At 47.2% G+C, this 20,275-nt stretch overlaps 2 protein-coding genes, 1 long non-coding RNA gene and 1 other non-coding gene across 7 annotated transcripts; 2 read left to right on the top strand and 2 right to left on the bottom strand.

Moving 5' to 3' along the window:
* The first annotated feature begins 1,116 nt into the window (after positions 1-1,116).
* Positions 1,117-6,430, top strand: LOC100216801 (uncharacterized). Its single transcript, NM_001366821.1, has 9 exons — positions 1,117-1,354; positions 3,750-3,864; positions 3,949-4,058; positions 4,305-4,430; positions 4,531-4,651; positions 4,751-4,835; positions 4,913-5,026; positions 5,122-5,161; positions 6,150-6,430. Exons 1-9 carry the CDS (start codon positions 1,175-1,177, stop codon positions 6,300-6,302), a joined length of 1,044 nt encoding a protein of 347 aa, NP_001353750.1. The 5' UTR covers positions 1,117-1,174; the 3' UTR covers positions 6,303-6,430.
* A 1,121-nt stretch (positions 6,431-7,551) lies between these two features.
* Positions 7,552-11,338, top strand: LOC542081 (sigma factor protein). Of its 4 annotated transcripts, XM_008650066.4 has the most exons (8): positions 7,552-7,987; positions 8,090-8,145; positions 8,211-8,405; positions 9,170-9,333; positions 9,443-10,012; positions 10,151-10,378; positions 10,467-10,607; positions 10,685-11,338. In XM_008650066.4, exons 3-8 carry the CDS (start codon positions 8,291-8,293, stop codon positions 11,162-11,164), a joined length of 1,698 nt encoding a protein of 565 aa, XP_008648288.1. In that variant the 5' UTR covers positions 7,552-7,987; positions 8,090-8,145; positions 8,211-8,290; the 3' UTR covers positions 11,165-11,338. The 4 variants fall into 4 exon arrangements, with proteins under 4 accessions (XP_008648288.1, XP_035815733.1, NP_001338632.1 ...); XM_035959840.1 differs by having other exon boundaries at positions 8,090-8,946; NM_001351703.1 differs by having other exon boundaries at positions 7,653-7,987; positions 8,090-8,405; positions 10,685-11,337.
* On the bottom strand, positions 11,280-18,401 carry LOC115032942 (MIR172dHG). Its single transcript, NR_163710.1, has 3 exons — positions 16,467-18,401; positions 14,987-15,312; positions 11,280-11,945 (listed from the first exon to the last, which is right to left on the bottom strand). It is a non-coding gene; the product is annotated as an MIR172dHG (long non-coding RNA).
* On the bottom strand, positions 17,420-17,493 carry MIR172d (microRNA MIR172d). Its single transcript, NR_121049.1, has one exon. It is a non-coding gene; the product is annotated as a microRNA MIR172d (primary transcript).
* Positions 18,402-20,275: the final 1,874 nt, after the last annotated feature.

Below are 20,275 nucleotides of genomic sequence, written 5' to 3'. Positions count from 1 at the left end.
TGCCGTGCCGGCCCACGTGCCTGGCCAGCGGCCCAGACACGGCCTGCTCCACTGGGCCGTGCCAGCCCGGGCCCATCCGACCCGTGCCGGGCCGGGCGCGAACCGGGCCAAAAAAACGGGCCTCGGGCTGGGTTTAACGGGCTCGTGCCTCATGTACATCTATAGCTCTACTGGTAACGAAAGCTGACACGATGCCGATTTGGCTGAGCTCGACGCCATAAATAATAGCGCCGAGCTCTTGAGACAGCTAGTACGACATGTAGCTGCACCTGGTGCACGAGAGCGCCGAGAACAATTTATGGCGCCGAGCTCCTAAGACAGCCGGTACGACATGGAGCTGCACCTGGTGCACGAGAGCGCCGAGAACAATTTATGGCGCCGAGCTCCTGAGACAGCCGGTACCATATCGAGCTGCACCTGGTGCACCAGAGCGCCGAGAACAAGGCCGTGGTGATCACCGTCCTCTACGAGCTGCATCTGGTCCATCGTTCCTTCGCAATACGTATCAAACTTTGGCCCGATGCGAATGACAGATATAAGTGACCGATCACTGTTGTGTTTCTCCTGAAGGGACGTTGGTCAGGCCAGCTGAGAAGAAAAAAAATATCAAAACCAGCATACACACAACGTTCATGTTGCTTGGAGGTTCAAGTTGGTGAGGTAAGATCCATAGACTTACTGGTGCTTGGACACGCCGCGAACCTGCAGAAAAAGAGCCAAAAACGCTTGAAAAACAGACGAGCTCGGCGACATGATTCATAGCGCCGAGCTCGGCCACATCAGCGTCGTGTTATCCTTTATCGCCAGCGAAGCATGTATATCGACGCCAAGATTTATGGCGTCGAGCCGTGTTAACTCGCGTCGTAGTCTGTGGCGCTGAGAAAGGGTCTAAAAGTGAGATTAAGCTATCTAAGGTATAAACGTGAATATTTTTCAAAATAAAAGTTAAAATAAAAAAAATCGGGTAGCTTGCCGAGTCGTCGGTCCGGTCGTACGTCGTACCTCGTGTACTCGGCTGTCTCCCCCACAACCAGTCGCCTACCCACTGCCTCGCATCGGCATCGGCGTGCCGGTGCTGCCAAGCTAAAATTCCCCAACTCGCGTCGCGTCGTCAGTGTGCGTGCCAGTCCTCCGGCCCAAACCCCCCGCACCCAACCCCCAGCCCCGGCAACCGATGGCGGGGTCCGCGGCCGACGCGGAGCAGGAGCAAAAGCGGGCAGCGGCGGCGGCGTACGACTACGAGGGCGACGCGCGCTGGGCCGAGTACTGGTCCAACGTACTCGTCCCGCCGAACCTCGCCTCCCGCCCCGACGTCGTCGACCACTTGAAGCGCAAGTTCTACCAGCGCTACATCGTGAGTTCCACTTCCACCGCTTGGAGTGCCGTGACCCCCCCGGCCCGCTCTGGGTAGTAGTATTAATTTTAGGATTTTAAGATCTGATGCGCTTTCCTTATGGAAGCGCGAAATTCGTGTGCTGGGGTTTGCTTAAGCTTATCGCGTTGAGCTCTAGATTGCAGGAACGTGCCTTGTAGCGTCGGGTTGTAGTTGCAGCGAGTGGCTGAGCGTAGATCCGGTCGTGTGACGCTGCTTTGCTTCGCTGGTGACGGTCTGCTTGCTTACTTGTAGACTGCACCTGAACACGGCATGCTCGATCGAGATTCCATGTGTTGATTGCTTCCAACCCTGGGTGCTTGTGCTACTCATTCAAGCTCGTGATTTCATTATGGGGAATTCAACATGCTCGTTCGTAGTTAGTAAGTTTAGTATCCATACAATCCGTCTATAAGCTGGGTCAGGACCAGGGTGTACAATTTCGTTTGTACGGACCGAAATTTTGTTTTTTTTAACCAAAGTTTGACTTTTGTATTTTTTTGAATTTGGAACTGAAATACATGATTTCTAGGACCGAAATTTCAATCTCGTATACTACCGAAAACGAGAAAAATCACTGAATTTTGGTGAATCTCAACCGAAATTTGTAACACTGGTCAGGATACTGATACTGTTATAGGCAGGGCCACAGAACATGTTTGTTTGAATGTTTGTACACAGACTCAAGAAATGGGAAACAAATTCTTTCCATTTGCGTCTGCACACCATTTTGAGTTGATATCATCCACTGAGCCCAACAGAGTGAAGCAATGTGGGAGAAATTTTGATATTTAACCCTCGATTTGCACGCCTCTCTACATTTGGCATTCAAGTTACAAGCCTTTCGATATTCGACCTTGCACACGCCAATTCTTTCAGTCTTGGATGTCGATATTGGAGGGTATGGAATTGAATTGGGTCAATACCAAATCAGCCATGTTATTGAAATGTGATGTAATTCTAATTCTATTGTTTGGATGCCACTGAATTGGAGCTTGGAAGTGTGCGACCTAATTCCACACAATACAGATGGGTGATGCTCTGTATTGGGATAGAGAGTTTCTAGTTATAGTCCAAATTCAGAGAATTGGGTCTCCAATTCCAAATCTCAATTCCACGTGCAACCAAACAATATAATTTTGAAAAGCTGATTCCAATTCCTAATTCCGTGCTCCAATATCTACATCCAAACGGGGTATAAGGGATTTCTCAGATTTCCTCTTCTTTTCTACTCCCAAATATATATACTTACTCCTCAGGACATGTAAAAAACTTAAATTACCCTTCCCTCCTATGAGCACCCAGCACTTCGTTCATGTCGCCCTGCCCTCGGTTTGTGTGCCTCCTTGCCGGCATCTCCCTGGCTGGTGGTGGGGAGGTCACCCAAGTCTCATTGGAGGGTGACCGACATATTTGTTAAAGCGTCCTTAAGGCGTCGCTTAGGCGACGCCTAAGCACTAAGGCGTGCTGGTCGCCTTACTCCACACCTAAGGCGAGTGGGAGAGGCTGCCGGCGGTGGTGGCTCCAGAGGCGCGACAGCAGCGGCATGGCGGCGCCGGCAGGAGAGAGGGAGAGAGAGAGAGGCGGTAGCAGAGAGAGAGAAGGGGGGGGGGGGGAGAGGGAGGCGGCTGGGAGACCCAGGGGGAGAGGGAGAGAGCTGGGAGGGGGGAGGGAGGCGGCTGGGTGAGGGCCGGCCGACTAGGAGAGATGTTGAGAGGAAGTGGGCTTGACCTAATTTTATTGGTCTAGTTGGGCTGATTTGTAGGCTAACTGGATTAGCTGGGCTAGTCTTTTTCTTTTTCTTTATCTTTTCCTCTTTTTTATTAATACGTTTGTCCTCAATACTTTTTCAAATATCAATATTTATTCTTTTTTTAAATTTATTTAAGGTGTCACCTCGCCTTACGCTTTATCGCTTAAAAGGTGAAAATGGGGTCACTGACCGACGGTGGGGACTGCTGAGCAGCCACTCTCCCCAAACTCTAGCTGTGGGCGGCAGGGAGAGCGGGCGAGTTCGTGTGGGTAGAGCAGACGGGTGGCTGTCGGCAGAGCCCATGACGGCGGTGTTGAGCGCTAGCGGCCGCGAAGCCGCGCTGCTCGTGACTCTGAGTTGGGCGTCATGATGAATTCTTCTGATTAGATACAGGGTTGTTTTAATCTTTTCCTGTGGCCAGAGTACAGAGGATAATATGTTGGAAATAGAAAATGAGAGGAAAACTGAGAAATCCCTTAGATTGAAAGAATTGGCTTGCGACCTTGTGCTGGGTCAAATTTTGAAAGGCCTGCGAATATGGTGTCAAATGTAGAGGGTTAAAATATCGAAATTTCTCAGCAACACTGCCTTGTATTTTGATTGTTCTCTCCTTTGGTTTCACAGGACCATGATCTGGTCGTTGAGCCAAGGTCATTCACCAGTTCCACTCAGGCCAGCAGGCCAGATGTAAGGTCTTCGTCTTCGTCATCCACCGAGAACGTCAGGGAGCGTAATTCAGGTAAATCATGTATGTTTTTTACATCCATCGGTTCCTGTATCGCATGTATCTGTAATCTGTTAGCTGAATCAATTTCTCATGTAGGATCTACTGCAAGGTCAGCGCCTCCACCACCGCCACCAACACATACAGACAGTGCCGTCAACCCTTTACGGTTCGACGCACGCACTATACATTTCTCCATCAACGCATGGGTAAGGGATAAGTCCATTCTTTGGTTTATTGAATCATTAAATATGCGTGCCTAAAATAATACCTGGGTTTTCAATTTTCGTTGTTCTGCTTGTTTCTATGGCAATCCTTTTGGGCATGCCATTGGAAATTATATTTGTTCTCTACCACTGACCTATCAGCCTGTCATGTTACTGTTCTGAACATCAATCTTGCTTGTGTTTTTTTGCTTCATTACCCGTGGGCTTGACCGTAATATTATGTTTCAGATACTTGTGGTTGCTGGTCTGGGAATGCTTCCTATTTTGCCAAAACACCTTGCCGACAGAGCTTGCAAACTTTCACTTCTGGGAACAATATTGTCATCAGGGTATTCTCTATACAGTACTTATGGGGTAATTACCTGCCTATCTGAAGAATGAAGAATTGATATGTAGTTCACTGGATTCTTTTTGCATGATGGGACTTCGATTGAATTTTCTTTTATGTGTACAGAAACCAAGAGCATGGAACATGCCAGCAATTCAAGCTTGGTTGCAGTCTATACTTGCAACAAAGGATTTTATCCATTTAATGTTCTCTTCTATGCTCTTCACATCCCAATTGCACTTGAAGAGTAAGATGCACCCTTTCTCCTGCAAATTCTTGTCTCTGATGTCTGCTTTTTATGCCTTTGGATATGGTTGCCTCATCGCTAGTTTTATATTTGCTACAGTTGCTGCACTACCTGTGTTTTGCTGGGCGCTTGACCATGTTGCCAGATTCTTAAGGCGTAATTTTGCGCGATCCTCTTTCTATAGGTAACTGTGTGGTCCACTGTATGTGGATTCGGTATCCAGTGCCCATTTCTCAATACTGTGTCGATGTCGTTTTTCAGGAGATACCTGGAAGAACCTTGTCTTTGGGTAGAGACAAATAACACTACACTAAGCCTCCTTAGTTCGAATGCGGAGATTGCCTTGGGTTTTCTTCTGATCATATCACTGTTCTCGTATGCCTATTCAGATTTCCGTGCTATTCTGAAACTTAAGTTTTGTCTGAGGAACTACGGAGTACATCTTTGACCTTTAACCTTCCGTGTTGCAGGTGGCGCCGTAGCATAGTTCAGACATTCATGTACTGGCAGGTGAGTTATCCTCCAAAAGTCCAGCCTTCCCTTTTTGTATTTCATCTCTTACTTGCATGCACTAGATAGCTCAGGGATTTGTAGGAGTCCACCTGTGCTGTTTTCTCTCTCTCGAAAAGCGCAGGAGAACTGGGCCCTATATTATATTAAGAAGAGAAGGAATACAAGGGGCAAGAAAGGACCCCGAGAACATGCACTCCTTAGGGAGGCCAGAAACAAGCATACACAAAAAGGTCCATAAGAAAACCACAAGGAAAATGACTCCCCCAGACCACAGACCCTAACCAATGGGGCAAGGAGCAGCCAAGGAGGATAAACCCTTGGCTCCTGCAGCTTGCCATTTCTCTCTTTCCTCATTTGCTGACTCCAGGAGAAGAGTGAGATTGGGCGAAGCACCATCAAACACCACTCTGTTTCTGTGCTTCCAAATCATCCATGCTCCTAGGATGGTAAGAGAGTCCAATCCTTTCCTCACAGGACCACCAGAGACAATAGTTGAAACTCTTTCCCACCATTGTAGAAAAATAGTCTCCATGCTGCGGGGCTAGACTGTGAAGGCCAAACCTTCTTAGACTAGAGTACCAAAAGACCCTGGAGAAGGCGCAAGAGACCAGCAGGTGATTAATGGGTCACAGAGGGGGCATCTGACAGGATGACTTAAACCTCTTCTTGCAAGTCTATCAGCAGTTCATGGCCACCAACCAAAGGAAGAACCTGCACTTAGGAGGGGCCCAAGATCTCTAGACCTGTCTGTAGTGGCCAAAGGAGCAAGATCCAATGAAGAAACCCCTATAGGCATTCCTTGCAGAGTAGTGACCATCAGGATGCAACACCACCTCTGCGAGAGAATTCCATAGGGACATATAATCTGTCAAAACTCCCATGGTCAAGGCCCTCCTAATGTCATCTTCTATTCAGCAAGGCTTCTTCTGTCAGCTATTCTTTTTAACAATCTTATATTAACTGTCTGTCCTTGGCATGCTTGCAGGTGTTGAAGCTGATGTACCATGCTCCCGTGACATCCAGCTATCACCAGAGTACCTGGGCGAAAATCGGCCGGATTGTGAACCCGTACATCCACCGCTACGCTCCGTTCCTCCAGACGCCCATTTCTGCGATCCAAAGATGGTGGTTCAGGTAGAGAGACAGGCCGAGCTGCAAACATAGCACAGTCGAGTCGCCGCGTTCTTATGTAATGCTGTAACCTTTTCCCAGAATTCTGGAGGGCCATTATCATAACAAGAAGGTTTTTAGCTGCAGGGCCACCAACGCCGAATTGCAAAACTCAGCAAAAATGTTCCGTGTTTTTTTTTTGTTGGGCACCGATGCCTGCCTTCGTAGATTTGCTTGCAATCTTTGCTTCAACGGAGGAGTGTACATTATGTTTGTGCGTAGGTCATGGAAGGAATCTCCTTGGATTGAATCCGCATGGAATCTGCAGTGCGTTAGGTCGTTGTCGCATCGTACATAAGGCCCACAATGACTGCCGCACGATGATCTCGCGTGCACCTGTCTCTGGCCTAGAAGATCCCAACCCCGCACGCGTCATCGTTGCACCGTTGGGGTCTCCCGGACGAATGCCTTGGGATGCCAATTGTGTGGCCTCCACGGTCGTGATGGCGCTTCACCCAGCGGTCTCAACGTCGGGAACGAAAATACGTCCTTCGCTGCGCTAGGTGGATGCCTGACCGACGACAGTCGAGGGGTGGTCGTGCGTGCCAGGGTGATTGCATTCTAAAATTTTGTTGGATCAGTTTCCGATTGATTGGATCGTTTGTCTTTTTAATAGTTTGTTGATTGACAAGTTTAAACTTAACAATCACCGTACACATGCTAGGCATCACAGAGGAAGATGAGATCATGAAGTCTGCAAGTGAGTTGAAAATTGTTAGGATAGAAGATGGATATATAGCTGATGTGTCCACTTTCAAACATGTTCCTGATTGGTTTCTACAATTATATCTATTTATGTACTCCATGTTTTATTTTGTGAGGAGATGCGATAACCTTGATACTAATCATTTGTGTGCTGCCAAAGGCGATTGAAGTTTTGAGCTTTGTGTTCTTTATATACAGAACCATGATGAGATTCACCATTTTGCGATTGAAGTAGCTTCTTAGTCTATGCTGGCCAAAGTTACTGTACATCATTTTCATAAAACTAAGACCACCTTGGTCCTTTCAGAATTATCTATTATTGCAAGTTACGTTTGTTTCAATCATTTGGAGGTATACTTGTCACCACTCATTTAAACTAAGTTTGATATTGTGAGATATTGAGATCGATGATAATACATGTGTTGTTCATTTTCATTTAATTATTATACACTAACATTTTATCGAATAATTTGCGTGTCGTCGCAACGGGTATTGGACTAGTATTGGTTATGTCCAACTAACCAACTTCATAAAAAAGTGTGGATTTCTAAAAAAGATAAAAATAAAAAACCGTCTCTTCTCCGGCCCGCCTCCTCTGAAACCCTAAAAAACCCAATCTATTTGTTTCCGCCGCCGTGTCTGTCTCGGCCCAGGCAAGCCACCGCATGCACCGCCGTCGCTCACACCGTTCCAGCGCCTCGTACCCTCACTGACGTAGTGCGCGCTGCTCCGCCAACGCCCCCAGCGACCCAAACAGACTCCGACCCGCGCCGTCCGTTCCGTGTCCGGCCTCGCCGCCGATTCTCTCGGAGCTCCTGCCCTGCCGTGCGGGAGCACTTCTTCGAACAGATGGAGGCTCGCCGCGCGAGGCCGAGCAACCAGACGCACTCCAGCTGTTGGACGAATCCCTCCTCCTCCACGCCAGGCCCTGCGTCGCCTGAATTCCTCGTCTGTTCTCCACCTCTAGCTTAATAAGATGATATTTTGAGTTGTCACAGTAATATTATATTTCCAAGTTTTACTCATATTTTTCCCTTTGTCTTTTGCCAGACTACGGTCCGCGGAGCAGCATTTTGCGGCCGTGGCTTCGCCTCCGCCACAGCAAGGTTGTCGTCATACTCCTTTTTATGTGTGAAGAAGGAGAGGAGGTGCTTATCGTAGTCAGTGACAGTGGTGGATCCAGCAGCTCTTGTGGAAAGCGGCGGAGGGGAGTTGACAGTAACAACAGCAACAACCGCGGAAGGGGGTGTGATGCTTGCTTGCAGATGTTGCTGTTATCGCCTTGGGGGTGATTATTCTGTCCTGTGCTCTAATGATGCTCGGAATGATGATGGAACTCCCCGTCAGTGCGCCTGGTTAATCACAAGTAAATTCATCTCTTTTAATTTGTTCTCTCTCTTCTCCGATTCCCTTTGCACTTTTCTTTTCTGCGGAGAGAGACGAGGAGGAATCTGAATGTGTGGGCGAGTGTTGAAAGAGGACGAAAATAAATATCTGACGAGCAGAGGAATGCTCGTATATATATGATGCTTGTAGAAAAAGATCCCGGTGCAGCAACTCGCTTTCGGCCCCGATCGTCTTTTCCCCTGCTGCCAAGGTCCAACCAAACACGATCGGAGGATAGGGCTCCCCTCCCGGCTTTTCTATCCCTCCCTCTCCTCTGCTCCTGTGCTATCCTCCGTTCATCACTCCCCCAGGATCCCCTGCAGCTACCATTGCTACAACACGGGTACAGTACAGGTGAGGAGGGAGAAAACAAACGAACGAAATAAAGAGAGTACGCATGGGTTTGCAGATGATCCATGGCAGGCCCTGCGCCTTGTGCTGCCCGTCCTCCTCCTCCTCGTCCTCCGCCTTGTGGATGAGGATGCAGGCCCAGCTGCCCCCAAAGCAGTCTCACCATCCATGTCAGTGCTCTCTCTCTCTCTCTCTCTCTCTCTCTCTGCTCGTCAACGCTAGTTCCACGTGCATTTTCCTGTCGTCCTGTGTGCTGCATGGAATTCTCTATTGGTTGATGGCGTACAAGATTACTATTGCCGCGGACTGACGGCACGGCAGGTAGGCTAGGCAGCAGCAACACAGACACACACCAAGGATGACATGCTCTTGCCATTTCTTCGTTGTCTGCAGTGAACGGAGGAAGGGCAATCTCCTCTGAATCCCTCGCGGCACTGGCATGGCATTTCCTGCTAAGGCGTCGCAGCAGGGACGGTGCCACAGCTCTCGCATCTTCATCCGGGGTGCTTCAAATCGCAGAGGACAAATCATCTGCGGCCAACTTGACAAAGCACAAGGTTCATCGCTCTGTGACCAGCAAGTTCATTCATTTATTTGTTTGTTCGTTCTTGGTATGTATTGCCAAAAGAAGAAGAATAGGAAGTGTTTTTACAGTAAGATTTGCAGGTGAGTGCAGAAAGGAAGCTCCTCAACGACGCTCTTGACAGAACTGGTGTGCGATATGAGACTGAGAGCTGGATGGATGAAGAGACATCGTCCTGGATGGACAGGGATCTCACGGACAGCGATTTGCGGTACCGCTTGCTAATGCAGAACCTCGAGGAACTGGAGACCAGCTTGGTTGGTAAAGACCTGGAGATGGACATCCTTGAGCAGCTTGGGGCTCTGGGATCGTTCAACGCTTCTGTGGCCAGGGGTGTCTCGGCGTTACATGGTCGACCAGATGGCTCTCTGCTTGATGATCCGGAGCCGGAGACGACTCCTCTGGATGCGGGGCAAGAAGACAGCCAAGTGGTCGTCGTCCGGAGTGGCAAGAGCCAGGAGAGGAAGCTGAGAAGGATGAGAGCATCATCAGATGAGAAAGGATCCAGGACCTCGGTGAAGGTGAACCCACCACGAAGACCCAAGAAATCCCGTAAGGCGAGTAGCAGCCAGTTTATATCCGAGTGGAAAAGTCACCCAGGCCAAAGGAGGATCATTGTGCGTGAGCAATCAGCACTGCTGTCCACCATCAAGGTATATATGTAATGCTGCTTATTGTTAGTTACATTACAGCAGAGTACTGAATGTCAAAATTAAATTAAATTAAATTGTTCAGGCTCTTGTTGGTTTGGTTTATTTGACTAAGCAGTATCTCTGTATGCATGCATACAGGAATGTGCAGGTCTTGAGAAGATAAGGGAGAAGATGGTGAAGGAAGGGCAGGAGGTGAGCTACCACAGGTGGGCGGAGGCAGCTGGGGTGGACGAGGCAGAGCTGGTGAGCAGGCTGCAGGCAGGTTACTGCTGCCGGGACAGGCTACTGGTGACCACCGAGTGGCTGGTCAGGTGCATCGCGAGAACATACACCGGCATGGGGACGGCCTTGGACGATCTGCTTCAGGTTAATTACTACGAGTGGACTGTTTGGTTACTGCTGTTGGATTGAAATTAAAAAAGGAATGGCATTCTTGACGATCTGATCTGCGCAGGCTGGGAAGATGGGCGTTCTTGACGGCGCCGAGAAGTTCGACAGCCGGAAGGGGTGCAGGTTCTCCACGTACGTCAAGTACTGGATCAGGAAAGGGATGCTCGCTCTGCTGGCTGAAAACTCAGGAGTCACCCTGCTGCCTGTACGCCGATCGACATATATATATATGCATGTGTTTTTCCGATCGACACATCATGCATGATTAATTTACAAGTGCAGGCAAGAATGGAGAGCATCATGCGCAAGGTGAAGGAGGCGCGGCGTGGGATCCGGTACAGGCAGGGCAGGAACCCGTCGGACTCAGAGGTTGCCGCCGCCGTGGGCGTGTCGGTAGCCAACGTGAGGCTGGCGCGCAAGTGCTCTCGCAGGGCCGTCTCGCTCTACTCGGAGGTCGCGATCGGACAGGACGTCAAGTTCGCGGAGGTGATCCCGGACGAGTCGGCGTCTCCGGACGAGGCGGCGCTGTTCCGGGGCCAGCTGAGGGAGCGGCTGCTGCTGGTGCTGGGCAGGCTGCCCGCGCGGGAAGGACGCGTGCTGCGGCTGCGGCACGGGCTGGAGGACGGGCGGTGCAGGTCGCTGGAGGAGATCGGCGGCATCTACGGCGTCTCCAAGGAGTGGATCAGGAAGATCGAGAAGTCGGCCATGGCCAGGCTCCGGGACGACGACGCCGTGCGCCGCGACCTCCACGACTTCGTCTAGTCTGTCTGCAGTGCACTAGAACAATTTGTTAGCTGGTAGGGAACGATGTCATGTACGTAGTACCATACTATCTATCAGCAGACTGAAATTGAAGCTGCTATTCACACGAAATATACAATGATAGAGATTTGTGATTCATGACGGTTATAATGTCATGCTTGCTTTCATGTTTCACCCCCCATGGAGTGCCACTAGCTCTAAAAATTTCTGAACACTTGTTGTAAGTGGCACGCACGCATGCTGGGTTCCGATGGACATGCCAGGCTCCAGGTTCAGCGGCGAGCAGTGGTATCGTCGTCGTCCTGCTCCTGATGCCCACCGTCGATGCCTTCCAGCCAGTACGCGCCGCCGTTCGGAGACGGAGAGCTCGCTGAAGGGCCGGCGGAAACCCGACGGCGCGACAGGCAGAGAGGCCAGCCGCCCTGCAGGCTCAGGTAGCAGTTCCACGCTGTTGCTCCTGTGCTAGCTAATCCAGCCGTCATTTCCGTTCTTTTCTAATCACCTGATTATGCTAGCTAATTCGCCAGTCTTCTCTTCTCTAACTACGTACTGGATCTCTCTTTGATGCACTGCAAGATTTGGAGCTCAAGTGCTTCTCAGTCCATGATGGAGACAGGCATTTATGTGCATGGCCAAGTTCACTGTCCATGGTTTATTTCTGATACATGTGTGTATGCACCATTGTGGCAGAGCGTCTTGTTTAGGTCCATGCATGGGCCCTGCTGATTTGGGACAGCCACCTAAATTGTCCAGTTCACTCTTGCTGGCTTCAGGTACTGGCCTGCAAGATTCAACATCTGCATTAGCACCCCAGCTCTGTCTAATTAACCAATAACGCTCAGGGCTAGTTTGGAATTCCAAAAACCGGAGGGAAATAGAGAGACTAGAATTTCCTCTTATTCAATTTATTCCAGCCCCTCCAATCCCCTCCGGTTTTGTGGCTCTCAAACTAGTCCTACGCGTGAAAAAAAGAAAAGACTTCTAATTATGCGGTCATATTTATCCTTCTCCTTTATTATTTTTCTGAGAATATGCCGCATTATAAAATTTCTCCAAACTTTTCTGAGGGGAGTAAACAATATCACAGTTAGCAAAAGAACTCTCTTCCTATATATTAATAAAGCGCATGTTCTTTTTTTTTTGGAAGAAAGAAAAAAGAGTTACACCATAACACCATTACACCAGTCACCAGCATATTGGGCTCATTTCTACTCGTCCAGTACGAACCAGCACCCACACAAGAACACCACAGCGGCCCACATATCCACGTGGTTGAGCTTTGAGAGGCTTGATAGGTTTGTACACATAGCGCCTCATAGTTTTCTCGAAATTTTTTCAATTTTTTATCGCAGCCTGTACATATGATATCATGACACGTGGACAAGTTTCAAGATTTTCTGACTTTGTTTGTGTTTTATACAAGTTTTAAACATGTTGATGACAAGTTCACGACCATGTTTAGTGAGCATGTTGCTCGAAGTTTTTGGTCCGCTCCTGGAATCGGTCGTAACTTATGCTAAGTAACATGAATATCATTTTTTCATGCACGGTTTTCCAAGTTTCGAGTGACCTGCAGTTCAAATCTAAATTTTTCGAAGAAATTCAAATAAACGAACTAAATCTACTAACGATTGAAACTCTGTTAAAATTGTCCACAAATGATACATGTAGGTCTACATAGTGTAGGAACATACCACAAAAAGTTTGGGAGACAAAATAAAAGAAATAAAAATATACTTTGCCAAGTGTCTAGGGATGGCACTCGGCAAAGAGTTCTTTGCCGAGCGTCAACTGGGCGACACTCGGCAAAGAAGAATCTTTGCCGAGTGCCAACCGTTGGCGCTCGGCAAAGACTGACGGCCGTCAGCTTTGGGACGGCCGCTGACGGCCCTTTGCCGAGAGCCCCATTTGCCGAGTGTTTGACACTCGGCAAACATGGATTTGCCGAGTGTGGACCTGTACCGAGTGTCCTACGCTCGGTAAAGACGCTCGTTACCGAGAGCCGAGCTTTGCCGAGTGCGGCTCTCGGCAAAGCCGTCTTTGCCGAGTGCCCGAGAAAAGGCACTCGGCAAAGCGGCCGGCACTCGGCAAAGGCTCGGATTCCGGTAGTGATACCCAATATTCAACTCCTAGAAATATGTGAGGCTAAGATGAAATAAGAGAATGGTATGTATGTGGTAATCATATCATACAAGAAATATCAAACAAAATTGATTTAGAAGTTTGAAAAGTACTGAAAGGACATTTAAGGACCAATGGGGATAACCACTGTTCTTGACCCTCGTTTTAATTAGTATAGAATATCTATTTGACTTTTTTTTCAGACTTAAGTTGATCAAACTAGAGAAGTTTGTGTGGAAAAAGTTAATGACATTATAGAGAGTCTGTGTGATTTGAGAAAGAGTACCAGGTGGATGATGAAGACGCTAACACTAAATCTTTAGCTCCTACACTAGCTAATTCTCTATTTTGCTATCGATAATTAGTGCACGGGTTGCTAATAGAAGGGCACCAACAATGACAAGGCTAAAATATGAGGTAGATTGGTGTAAGTTCATTAGCGTCGCCTCCTATACTCCCCCCTCTTCTAGATTGGTGAGAGTGACACACTTGGTTTATGCTTCTGTTTGTGGGCCTCTCGATTGTGAGAGATGAAAGTGAAGGTTTTGTGAGGTGTTGCTTCACCCTCCATTTGTGTGTCCTCAGCTAAGGTGTCGATGGTGGACATTTTTCTTCCATAGACATAGACCATGTTTGTTTGGGATTCTTTCAACTTATGGACATCAAAAGCTACTGTGGACTGCCAAACGCTCCAACTTTTCAATCCACTTCTATAAAAACCGTCTAAAATCAACATGAACACAAAATCGATCGAGTCGTCACGATAGTAGAAATCCATCGTTTTCTAGATCCTAAACTCTTTGGACCACTTCATATTCCACGATACTCAAATTCTTCTCACAACACGTAATCCCCATGATACTCAGATTCTCTTCACAACCAGATTTTCAGAAAAAGTTGGTCAGAAAAAACTGAATCAAAGAGGTACATAGTCGGTCGTAAGACTTGGTTACTGATCGAGTACGAGTTAAGTTCTGACTTGATACGACTATTTTGTTGTTCACCTATCGAATGCAGGAGCGAATTTAGGGGTGCTTGTCAGGGTCAGCCAACACCGATAAAATTTATAAATCCTTTACCAAAACTTTGTTAAAGTTTTAAAAAAATTATATCATATAGCGAAGCTGATGCTGCTGACCTCAACCATATTCTCGGCTAGATTCGCCACTGATGGAATGCAATGGAGATTATCAATATGATTCCATTTTTACAAAACATCACCTTATGTAAAGGTATGTTCGACTTATCCCGAGTCATCTCTCTCCTTAGTTAAGCATTTATGCATTTTATCGAGTACCTCATGGAAGTCATTTTATCAATTTTATCTGTATTGTTGTCTTCTATTTGAACTAGAATATTTTTCATGAATCTTCTCACATAACAATGCACAACTTTGGCCTTCTTCCATTTTTACTCGCTTTCTTTTAGCTAGTACAATACAATCTTGAAATGTATAAACAAATTATGTCTCCTTAATTATATGGCTAATTCGTGTGGTCAACATGAGCCACCAACATGCATGTAGCCATCGTATGTCGTGTAATAATCCATTAGTCAGAATAGGACTGATGAACGGGTCGGTTTACATACTTGACATGTGGGTGCAGACGAGTGGTGGTGGAGAGCATGGATGCATAATCCATCATGCTCGAATTAATCCAAACAAAATCAAACGAAAGCATAGAGCTAGAATATACGTACAGAAATGGATGGATCGACGCCTCTCAGGTGATGACGGCGCCGTCGTGGACGAGGTCCTCGCCCTCGAGCACGAGCAGCTGCTCGCCGGGGCGGGTGTGGAGCCGCCGCCAGTCCTTGGCGATCTTCTCTGCTAGCTTCACGACGGTGCGGCCGGGTTGGACGCGGATCCTGCCGCCCTGCATGGTGGAGAGATCAATCGTCGTCGATCGGAGGAGAATTAGCACGGTTCCTTTCGGCGTCGACTGTTCTGACGATCTTTCTCATGTGTTTATATCATTATTATCACATGCATGTGTTGTATGCCCCTTGCGCATGCAGCTTCATTCCTAATATATATGCCAACGTCAGTAATAAATAAACAAATCACCTGGTGACACAGTTATGCTACCAGTTTTTACATACATAATATATATATCCATGTCAAAATGTAGCTGTTACAACAGCTAATAATAAGGTCATTTTTGACCCATTGGTGCTGATATTGCTAATACTAGTATAGTAGTAGCTAGCTAATTAATTCTCTCTTAATAATAAGAGCAAGTATAATACATGCTCATAATAACAGGCTGTAGTCCACAAATGATACATGTAGGTGTACATAGTGTAGGAACATACCACAAAAAGTTTGAGAGACAAAATCTAAAAAACAAAAATATACTTTGCCGAGTGTCTGGAGAAGACACTCGGCAAAGCGTCCTTTGCCGAGTGCCAACCCTTGGCTCTCGGCAAAGACTGACGGCCGTCAGCTTTGGGACGGCCACTGACGGCCCTTTGCCGAGCGCCACCTTTGCCGAGTGTTTCGGCAAACGTGTCTTTGTCGAGTGGGGTCCTGTGCCGAGTGTCCAGCACTCGGTAAAAAGCCTTCTTTGTCGAGTGCCCGACAAAAGGCACTCGGCAAAGAGGCCGACACTCGGTAAAGCCTCGGATTCCGGTAGTGAGGGTAGATCGGGAGCTGATTTTTCAAAAGAGTGATTCCATTCTCTAGGGGTTGGAGATTAGGGAACATGTTCTTTGCCTCCCACTTTCTAGTACAAAACAGTGAGTAGATTCATTTTGCTTCCACTATATAGAGCAGTTCAGCTTTTTACCGTTTGGCTACGTGAGAGTGATTCTTGTTAGAAGCGGAGATGTATGGAAGATTTGCAAACACTCTCTTATAGCTAGTTTAGACATAGAAACCAAGAAACTTTGTGACAGAGACAAGTGAACCATGTATTATTTGTGAAGATAGATCTAACTACTATACAAATCAACTTAGGTAGGCTACAAAGATCCAGTTGGCTATATTATTTACCTTGCTGATCTAATAGTAATATGCAGAAGGAAACTTTATGAGAGAACTAAACAATTACTACAAGGAGAAATTAAATGCTAGTGAAGCAATATGGGAGATAATTACAACTAAAAATGAATGCATATGTAATTATATCCCTGCGTCCTCTAAAACATCATATTCTAAAAAAAAACAATGTTATATTACCTGGGCTGGGAAAGCATATATTGCAGCAGCAACAGCGGGGAGCTAGTAGCCGCTGTTAAACAGAATATGCAGTCGTTAATTAGCAAGAGTTTGATGACACGACATCTCAACTAATGATGAGACTGGGAATATTATGAAGATCGATAGATGAGCATATATACTCTACCTCAATCAGACGATGGTGATGCGGACGGGAGTACGTTAACGTTGTTGGCATGCACATTAATTATATTGGGTTTATTTATTTGAAATAAAGTATATATATGGATATGATCGATGCCACTACTCTTTAATTACCTATACAAACATTAATCAATTAATAGTAATGACTATGTTTGCTTGGGGTCGATATATATATTGAGCTAGCATGCATACTGCACATACTATATGGCTATTAATTAATATCAAAATATAAGGAAGTGCAACACAACAGAAAGAGCCAACAAACTAAATTAAAAGTGAAAGCTGCGGACTGATAGGATTATTGTAGAAGCACAAAATTAGTAACTTGAACCTGTGTATATATAGCTGCAGGGCTGCAGTGCAGCCACTTCTTGCAAACAGAACCTCGAGATCATCGGCAAATGCAGAAACTAATGATGCTAAACGAATTATTGAAATATAATCAAAAGGGAAAGCCTGTTTTAAGCTGATAATAATATACCATAAAATCATGGTGCAGCGGCCTTAATAATCATGAGGTACACATATACATATTAATTTCTGCATTTTTTTTGCAAGATGAAAAAACCAGAGAGAGAGAGAGAGAGACAGAGAGAGAGAGAGAGAGCAGTAATTAACTAAATTAAGTGAAAGAAAATTAATATAAGCAAGGTAATTGAAAGTAAAACATAAAGAGCTGAGGACAAGTTTTTAGTAGTACTCGATTGCTCAGTCCGGTTTCACTGTCCAGCTTGTCCAGGGGTGAGATCGATGTAAGTGAGTGTTTGCTGATGCAGCATCATCAAGATTCTCATCTCATCATGCACAGATCGAGCTGGGGATGTGAATCTTGATGGTGCTGCACCTGCAAGCACCGACTGTTTTGCATAATTTCTTGCTTCCTCATGATCTGTATACCTGCATCTAATAAACTAGCTATACTACTATATATGTGAACAACCCAACCCCCCGTACGTGTATCCATCAAGAAGAAAGACACGAGTGTGTGCATGACAGAGGCATAGATGATGAGCCTATGAATCAAGAAGAAGAGGCCGCAAGCATCATCTATATCATGCATCAGATTGGAACAGCTAGATGCAAGCATGGGTGAAGTGAGCTGGCCAGGTAGAGAGATCGATTAATTAGAGGAGATCGGAAACACAAGAACCAAGGAACCGGATTACACACACCATCTATCTCTACCTACCTTTCCACATGTCGACGGAGAGAGGGTTGATTGTTGATGGAGAGAGTGCCACTGCACGGCCGACACTGCTGGCCGGGCTCTTGGCTCACAAGCGAGAAGCTGCAGATCGAGCAAGAAGCTAGTACGGTGGATCTATTCGTTCTAGGCAAATTAAAGCAAGATAGCTAGCTAGCTCGGTGTGAAGAAGAAGAAGAAATAAAGCAGGCAAATCAGATCGACGACCACTGGGGAGTGGGGAATGAATGAAGAAGCAGCAGATAATAAAGCAAGCAAATTAAACCCTAGGTGTGTGTGTATATATAGAGTGCTCCAGGATGGATCGGACGACTCCTAGTCCTAGTCCTATCTATGTGTGGTGTGGGAGTAGTATGCAAGGATCTTGCGCTGGTTTCCTCGTATATATGCAGCTAGCCTTAGCAGCTTTCCTGCTTGTTTTGTAGACAGCCAGCTAGCTGGTGGTCCTGGTATATATATGAAAGAAGGAGGAAGCTGAAGAAGCTCCATGGCCATGGAGATATGGAGGTGAGGAGAGGAGAGGAGAGTGAAGGACGGATGGGCGGACCAATGTGAAGAGAAGAAGAGAGGGGTAAATAAAATAAGGGAATAAAGAGACACGATAAGGGCGGTGGACGCGTCTCTCTCTAGTCTACCAATGGGAGAGGCCAGGAGAATGCGTTATTGGGGGCCGAGCGACGGTCCTCCATGTGGCCACATGCACGCGCCATCGCCGTCCGCGTGCGTGCCATCGCCGTCCGTCCGTCCGTGTGCATGCTCGTCCTCGCCGTCGCGTCGAACCGGCCGGAACGCGCCTCGCCGCTGCCTCGAGATCGATGCATGTGCGCCGCGGCAACCGCAGCGGGCGGCGCCGCGTGCCCAACCGCGCTGCAGCTCGCCCTCGCCGGCCGCCCGGATCGGAGAAATTAAGACAGCTGGAAGAAAGGCTGACTCACTCACGCACGGGATCCATGATCGACAGGGCCGGAGAGGGACCGGCCGGCCGGAAGCTGCAGTGCACGAGGCCCGCCACCGGCCGGCAGGCTGACTGCTGCCAGCTACTAGCTGCCTTACACAATGCAATGCAATGCAAGAAGCATTGGCGATGCACATTATATTATATTGGTGCGTACGTATAAGTAAGGCGTATATATCTTTACTGATTTATTATTACCAACAAGTAACGCCGCAGGTGAGGTACTGTTTTGTTGTTCAAGTTCTCATAATATATATATTCTCCTAGCTAGCTAGTATATATGAACGTTTTTTTTTAAAAAAAGGCAGGGAACAGATGAGTCCCAAGATCAGAATCTTGGAGAATGAGCACTCGTTATAGACGTCGATTTGGGCTCCGGTTCCTCTATAAGGTTTTTACACGCTCCTCAAGTATACATCGAGTGCCTTGCCAGGATGGTGGCGGCAGGGTCCTCCTCGTGTCCTTGCAACTTCAGGTCTCACAGGCGTGGCGCGTGGTAGACGACAGCGCCACGATGGGTGCCCGTACCGACGTCCCTCCCCTACTCAATCAAACAACTATAATCTTGAACCGGACCTAAGTTATCCCAAATATACCAACTCGAGAACACACATACCCCAATCAATGTCCTGACAGCTCTGTTGTGCTGACACTTGGTAGCCCTGTCTGTACGGGCATCGTCTTGTCTGCGCCGTTGCATGCCTACGCTCACTGGTGTACGGGTAACAGATATACATGTCTAAATGGGTCATGCCTGGGTTGATAGCTTGTGGCCCAGCACAGTTTAGCTCGGCCCGAACACAGCCCGACCCCGTTGTCCACTGGGTCCATGCCATAGCCTTAGGTGTGGCATAATGGGCTAGGTCCGACAAGGCCCGATTTTATTTTTCCTATTTTCATAAAATATGTATGTTATGCTTCAGTATAGAGTATAAAACACATGTTGTGAACAAGTGGGAGCTTCAACCATGGTTGTTGGCACGAACACATACCTCGATCTTCCACTAAGCAAGTCTTCCATACAATAAAACCTCTTCCATTCTCATCATCTATGAATCAAGTCTTCCATACACGAAAACTTCTTTTATTCTAACCATCCATCAAGCAAGTCTTCCATACAAATAGTAAGCATGAAGTTTTCAGATGTAAACATGAAGTTGTATACATCCATTTGTGTTCTACGTAGGAGAGATATATTATAAATATTATGAATATAGAAATAGTAAGCAACTAACTAGTAGTAGTAAATATTGTATGAGTTGAGCTAGTAGTATGATCGGTGAGAAGAAAAATAAAGGACGGGGAGGCATGCAGCAACCGGCCGGCATTGGTGCGTCGTCGCTGCATGCAGCAGCCTGAGGCTCTGAGTCTGAGCTGTTCTAATTTGTTCGGTGGCGCTGTACTGTCCTGCTGGTGCTGGACGCTGCTAGCTGCCATGGCCACCGTCCAATTCATGGTCCCCCGGCC

Source organism: Zea mays, chromosome 6 (assembly GCF_902167145.1).
Source record: "Zea mays cultivar B73 chromosome 6, Zm-B73-REFERENCE-NAM-5.0, whole genome shotgun sequence".
In the NCBI taxonomy this organism is placed as follows: domain Eukaryota; kingdom Viridiplantae; phylum Streptophyta; class Magnoliopsida; order Poales; family Poaceae; genus Zea; species Zea mays.
The sequence above is the reverse complement of the archived record's forward strand: the minus strand, read 5'-3'. Positions and strand labels throughout refer to the sequence as shown.